We start from the raw sequence: 7,028 nt of genomic DNA on the forward strand, positions 1-7,028 counted from the left end.
GAGAGACTCGATTTAGACTCAATTACTTTTATATAGTTGATGAACTATACATACAAGATAAGTGGTTTCGTCTATAGAGTCACTTTGTAACAACTACTTAGTAGTAACGATACTGTGTCTTCTCCATCCCAGTAGGCCTCCTCTATTTGAGCAAGTCTCTCATCTGCTGCCCCCTCCCCCTCCCCCCATCCAAGTAACACGGGTCTGATTGCCAGAAGGAAAAGATACAAAATCCCAAACAGGAATACAGCGGCTATTTCTTTTTTTCAAAACCGTTAAATGTCATTGCTTCAATTTATCAAGCATATTGAAAAGAGCCATGTTTATAGAGCAATAGATAAGCCGGAACAAGCTAAAAATGAGGTAGTATCTGCAATCAAGGTATTGAATTACCTAGCAGCAGCAGCGGCGGCGGCAAGAGCAGAGGTGCCGCAACAACAACAAGGTAAGGACAAGATTATTAAAACACTTTCGGTGTTTGCACTCGAGTACTACAATGAGTTGAAGAAAAGGGAAACCTCGAAATCAACTTCAGAGAAACTACTTTGGCTTTCGTCCAAATTGGTTGATAGTGAATGTCAATGCGAGTGGTACTGTTACCCGGTGATTAAACTTGGTTCATACGACTCGACAAACGCAATCTTTATCAATAACTATGCTGCTGGTGGTAATGGTGCTGGTGGTAATGGTGCTGGTGGTAATGGTGCTGGTGGTAATGGTGCTGGTGGTAATGGTGCTGGTGGTAATGGTGCTGGTGGTAATGGTGCTGGTGGTAATGGTGCTGGTGCTGATGGTGCTAATACCGCTAATACTGCTAATACCGCTAATACTGCTGATACTGCTGACCAACTTTTATTGGCAAGGTTGCCAAGCGTTACCCAAGATATCTGCCGCTTCGAGCCGCTTGAAATGACCAACTGGAGTGCAGACCCGTCAATCTTATCTGCTCTCTATCAGGATCTACTACAAGATTGCTCATTTGTATCATCATTCCTATCATTGGTGGACCAAAAGGTGCAAATGCTACAGATTATTTCTCCAAACCAAAAGTCTAACATGTATTATGTTTCGCTTTACTTCAATGGATGTAAACGTAAGGTTACCATCGATAACAGATTACCATTAATTCATCATTCGCAAAGGAATTTGACAATAAAGTCATTTGCAGACGAAACTTTGTTTTGGCCAGCATTAATCGAAAAGGCATATTTGAAAATTGCTGGATCGGGGTATTTGCCAAGTGGATCCAATATGGCTAATGATACATACATATTGAGCGGTTGGCTTCCAGAAATAGTCAAGCTAAAACAAGGTCAATTGCCATCTCTATTGATGGAATTATGGCCATTGAAAATGAACGGTCAAGTGGCATTGGGTATTGGAACTGGAAGTATGAGCGATAAGCTTAGCACACAGCTAAATCTAATCAGCGAACATGACTATATGATTGAAGAATTTGAAAACCAAAAGCCATCGATTTCAATCACCTTGAAAAATCCATGGCTTTGTGGAAATCTGGCTGCGAATAGATTTGTTAAAACAGAGGATTTTGCCCAGTTCAAGTATCTATATATCAACTGGAAACCTAAAGAAAATGTGCCAAGCTATACCGAGAATTTTATATACTCAAACAAAAAGCTCATGTTGGATCTACCTCAGTTTACCGTTAAATGTGATAAGGAATGCTGGCTATTATTAGAGCGCCATTTATCACAAGATATGAATTACTGGACAAAAGCCACCGTGTTTGAGTCTACAGGTGATAGGATTCTTTCGCCCAATGATCACGAACACAATTTATTTGAATCCAACAATAGACTTCATCTTATTAAGTTGAAGCCGGGGAGTTATACAATAGTTGTATGGTGTAATACAACCGCAATGTTTTCCTTGACCTCTTTTGGGTTTCCCTTGAGCCGACTGCGATATAAGCACAGTTTTAATAAACGCATTGAAGGAGAATGGACCGTGGATACTAATGGAGGGGAGTGGACAATGTCGAGTTTTCTCAATAATCCGCAATATGACATTATCGTGACCAAGCCAACACTGGTAACTCTATGTTTATATGGAGATGAAGCGACAATAGTCAATTTTCATCTACTCCATTCTCAAGCTTCTCAAAAGGGGAAACGAATTCGCAAATTTGTTAAAACAGACCTGCTCCTTAATGAAAATTACAACTTAAATTACCAATTGGCATCGTTGGATTTGCAACCGGGTCATTACAAGTTAATTGTATCTACATATCACCATAGTTTGGGTAAATTCACCTTTTTCATAAACTCATCAACCCAAGTTGAAGTTGAAAAAGTTCCCAATAGTATTGGCTTGTATTCACATACCAGAATAGTTCCCTGGAATAATCAAAATAGATTTAAATTGTACATCACAACTGAGACTAGAAACACGCTTGTTACTTTCAAGATTCTTCATCAAAATAGTCAAGACACCAAAGCTGTTTTAGTTGAGCGACAAACAAATTATCGACCAGCAATGAGGGCGTCGATATTCAACGCAGTAACAAAACAGCCGATACAAATAAATAAGGACTTTAGTAGTGATACCTTGTATGGATTATATATCGATCAAAGATTTGAGTACCCTGGTGCTTTTATTTTGTTGATTGAGAGGTTTGAAATCGGTAGTGGTGCATGCGTGGTTGAGATTGGCAGTAATTTTAAAGTAACAATACAAAAGGAGCCATGACAAAATAATGAGCCATGATCATAAGGAGCCATGACCAAATAATGAGCCATGACCAAATAAGGAGCCATGACCAAATAATGAGCCATGACCAAATAAGGAGCCATGACCAAATAATGAGCCATGACCAAATAAGGAGCCATGACCAAATAATGAGCCATGACCAAATAAGGAGCCATGACCAAATAATGAGCCATGACCAAATAAGGAGCCATGACCAAATAAGGAGCCATGATCATAAGGAACCATGACAAAATAAGGAGCCATGACCATAAGGAGCCATGACAAAATAATGAGCCATGGCCAAATAAGGAGCCATGACCATAAGGATCCATGACCGTAAGGAGCCATGACAAAATAATGAGCCATGACCATAAGGAGCCATGACCATAAGGAGCCATGACCGTAAGGAGCCATGACGAAGTAAGGAGCCATGATCGTAAGTGGCAGCTAGTCAGTGTGCTCTGCTATCTCGCTTCGCTCGATAGTATTGAAGTAAGCTAGTCGGTGTCGGTTGCAGCTAGTCAGTGTGCTCTACTATCTCGCTTCGCTCGATAGTCGATAGTGTCTATCAGTGTGCCCCACTATCTCGCTCTGCTCGATAGTGTTGATAGTGGGCTCTTAGGACATTATTCTGCATTTGATATGTTAATAATTCATCATTTACAAATTCAATAGTCTTATTCTTTTCTTTAATTTCTAAGCTCAAGGACTCAGTTTTCTGTTTTAATTGAGCATTCAACCTTTGGAGACTCTTTATCAGCTTATTCTTTTCATTCAAAATCATTTCCAACCTTTCATTCTTGAGAGTAACCGAATTCAAGTTGGTGATCAAATCATTATTTTCCAAAGTCAACTGCTGATTTTGCTTGAAAATGATCCCACTCTCAATTTGTTGTTGCAGCTTTGAAGTCTTGGATGTAACTAAAGATGACAAAGGTGTAGCAGCAGCAGCAGCAGCAGCGGCAGCAGCTTCTTCCTGTAATCCTTTTATTCTTTCACATAATTGATCAAAAGCCTGGAAATATTGTAAATCTTTCTTCTCTACTTCATCTCTAATTGCCAAACTTTTCAACACCTCATTTGCCCAAGCAGTCGAACTCACCTTCTCAACCTCAACCTCTCCTCTAGCACCAACCCTTTCCCCCGGTATACTCATCTCTTAAACCATTCAAGAGTTCACTGATAACGGAAATTAAACGGCTCATATAAAAAAAAGATGAAAAGATTTTGATCAGCGGCTAATTTTAACCATATCATTTATCCAAGGATTCTTCTTCTAGTTGCCACGATTGAGCAGTTCTAAGGGTAACGGTTATTGTGGGTAGACGGTAAGACGGTAAGAGTATGTTTACGTATAATGGTGAAGATCAAGATCCAGCGAAGCAGGAGAATTCCAATATTGTTGATCAGCAAGGTCAACAATTTCATAATAATGCAGTTAGAGATTTGGTTTTGAGAGCAAAGAGTTCTGGAGTTTCAGGGTCTTCTGGTATGGGTGCTGCTGCTACAGGTACTGCTGCTACGGGAAACGCAATGCTGAGCAATTCCTCAGGTGCTGTTGCTACAGGTGCTGTTGCTACAGGTGCTGTTGCTGCTACGAGAAATGCAGTGCTGGGCAATTCTTCAGGTGCTGTTGCTGCTACGAGAAACGCAGTGCTGAGCAATTCCTTTTCCCTATTTTCATGGTCTGGCTATCGGCGAAATCTCGCTACTACTTTGCCTGATAATGTTGAAATGCCCGAAAACGGTTCGGCAATTGCTTCCTTGGACAATGAGCCGGTCCAAGATAAGTCCAGCGCGATGAATACTGCAGAAACTGCAGAAACTGATTCAACAAGAAGGTGGTATTCCTATTATACATCAATTTTATTCCCAAATTCTTTACCCAAATTAAACTTGGACGAAATACCTTTACTAAGGGAAGATCCACCGCCTTTACAACATTCACAGTCACTAGTCGAACGACAGGCATCACCGAAGGAAAGTACAATGTCTGAATGCTCCTTTTCGCAACCCCAGCAGTCATCATCTTGGTTTAGTTGGCTAATTCCCAGCTTTTTCCAATCAGCTGCATACCTCAGCGAAACCAATGAAGACGATGATTCTAGTGAGGCTTACAGATCATCAAAACTCGCTATTGTAGGAGCTAAGGATGAGTGTCATTATGTTTATGCCAGTACCGATGGGTTTAAGAATTTCGAATTAGCAGTGTATGGAACAGTAAGCGAACATAATCCCGTACAGATCCATTTCCGCAAGAATAGGCCAGTATCATCAAATGAGATTTTTGAAAAATCATTGAAAAAGCAAGCTATTCAAACGGTACCAAGCATAACAACATCAACAACTAATACTACATCATTGGAAAACGACAACTCGCCAACACTATGTAGAAATTTAGTTACACCTACGGTTCAAGAGAATTATCGACAAGCGACTTTGAAAACCAAGCTCCGGATTATATCAAAAGATGTAATTTGCGGCATAAAGACAGAAGGTCACTTGTATAGAAAAAAACCAAATGATTTGCATCAATTGATCAAAAAGATTCAAAAAATCACCATTATCGGCGTTCATAACTTTTTACCTACCAAGATGGTGCGGGCACTAATTGGTGAGTATACGGGAACCTCAATAGACTATGTGAAGAAAGCAGCAAAAGCAGTTGAAAAGTGGATTTTGGAAAACTCTTTTGAATTTGAATCATTAGATTATAGTATAAAGACAATAGCAATTGACGGACAGGGCAAGATGAATGATCGCATTGATAAATCTGTGCATTTACTTAACAATTGGAAAAGTGACTTGGAACAAAGTGATTTCATCTTTTTTGTAAGTTATTCAACCTCAGTTCCTATTGCTGTGAATATTCTTGCTAGATTGTTGCAAACAAATTATCATTTGAAGCACCATAATAGAAAGATTGCAATTTTGAGCATGCTGGGCAGTTTTCTTGGTCCTATGCCATCGCATTACTATAAGATTGTTTATCGAGCATACACCCAAACTGAGAATGAGATAGTTCGAGAAGTTTTCGAATTAGATAAAAGAGATAGCTTGTTATCCAAGCAGTTGGACCATTCAATGAAGTACCTTATATCAAGGAATGTAAAGTTTATCTTGACAAGCAGTTTAAATGATTGTTCATTTATACCACTTTATTCCAGTTGGGGATTGCAGTACAATCATCCTAATATCCATCGCAACATGTACAATGGAACTGACGCCACTCCTGGCGTTCCATCGTTTATTTCACAAAGTTTCAATATGATTTGCATGATGAAAAACCTTGGTCAAGAAGATGAATACAATATCATTAAAGAGCTAGGTGATAAACTAGACCCCCCAGGTAAATCACCACGAGCAATGATTTTCGAACAAGATCAAGTATATACCGAAGCACTCAATTTTGCATTAAAATCGACAAATCTCACTCACATGCGAGATTTGAAGATCCGGTACTCGAAATCAAACTTTAGCCACCAGCCATCTTCAGCATCGGTGTCTCCTTCAGCATCAACAACATCAGTGAGTTCAATCCTTTCTTCACCTACACAACAACAACAACAGCAGCAGCAGCGACAGCAACAACAACAACAACAACAACAACAACAACAACAGCAACAACACTATCTTCAACAGTACGACATTCAGTTGAACTTTCAAAACATTCTCCCTTGGTCTATTCGATCCATATTCCAAGATTTCATAACTTATAAACATATAGACACTTTTAGTAGATTAAATTGCATATTGGAACAATTTCGAGACTGGAAACCAAGTAGTAAGCAGTATAGGGATATAAAGTATTGTTTGGATGCGTTAAGTGATTTTGAATTGGATGAGTTGATACTATGAGTTGCTGATAATGGTTTAGGATTGGTATAGTTATTGATAAGTAGACTATTGCATGTTTCCATATATTTCTCTTTGGGAGGGGTTTAACTTCTCACCACCACCCTCTTAACGGGATTTACTTTGCAGATTTTTTGACTTCTTTGGGTTATGTGGCAAATGCATCTTTTTCTTGTCCATTTTGTGTAAAGTAACAAAAATAGGCAAAAAAGAAAAATCCAAATACCGCCAGGTATAAAAAGGTAAAAAATAATCCAAATACCGTCAGGTATAAAAAGGTAAAAAATAATCCAAATACCGTCAGGTATAAAAAGGTAAAAAATAATCCAAATACCGTCAGGTATAAAAAGGTAAAAAATAATCCAAATACCGTCAGGTATAAAAAGGTAAAAAATAATCCAAATACCGTCAGGTATAAAAAGGTAAAAAATAATCCAAATACCGTCAGGTATAAAAAGGTAAAA

The 7,028-nt window shown here is 38.8% G+C and overlaps 4 protein-coding genes across 4 annotated transcripts; 2 read left to right on the forward strand and 2 right to left on the reverse strand. All coding sequences in view use genetic code 12, as the record gives it.

Moving 5' to 3' along the window:
- Positions 1–279: 279 nt before the first annotated feature.
- On the forward strand, positions 280–2,709 carry RIM13 (Rim13p; the record flags this gene model as incomplete). Its single annotated transcript, XM_049323102.1, has 1 exon — positions 280–2,709. One exon carries the CDS (start codon positions 280–282, stop codon positions 2,707–2,709), a length of 2,430 nt encoding a protein of 809 aa, XP_049181009.1.
- Positions 2,710–2,727: 18 nt separating this feature from the next.
- KGF56_001929 (uncharacterized protein) lies at positions 2,728–3,141 on the reverse strand (the record flags this gene model as incomplete). Its single annotated transcript, XM_049323103.1, has 1 exon — positions 2,728–3,141. The coding sequence occupies one exon, from the start codon at positions 3,139–3,141 to the stop codon at positions 2,728–2,730; it is 414 nt and encodes a 137-aa protein (XP_049181010.1).
- Positions 3,142–3,277: 136 nt separating this feature from the next.
- On the reverse strand, positions 3,278–3,865 carry KGF56_001930 (uncharacterized protein; the record flags this gene model as incomplete). Its single annotated transcript, XM_049323104.1, has 1 exon — positions 3,278–3,865. One exon carries the CDS (start codon positions 3,863–3,865, stop codon positions 3,278–3,280), a length of 588 nt encoding a protein of 195 aa, XP_049181011.1.
- Positions 3,866–4,053: 188 nt separating this feature from the next.
- On the forward strand, positions 4,054–6,567 carry KGF56_001931 (uncharacterized protein; the record flags this gene model as incomplete). The annotated part of the gene is made up of 1 exon (XM_049323105.1): positions 4,054–6,567. One exon carries the CDS (start codon positions 4,054–4,056, stop codon positions 6,565–6,567), a length of 2,514 nt encoding a protein of 837 aa, XP_049181012.1.
- Positions 6,568–7,028: the final 461 nt, after the last annotated feature.

This window comes from Candida oxycetoniae, assembly GCF_023343755.2.
Source record: "Candida oxycetoniae strain CBS 10844 chromosome Unknown scaffold91, whole genome shotgun sequence".
NCBI lineage: Eukaryota > Fungi > Ascomycota > Pichiomycetes > Serinales > Debaryomycetaceae > Lodderomyces > Lodderomyces oxycetoniae.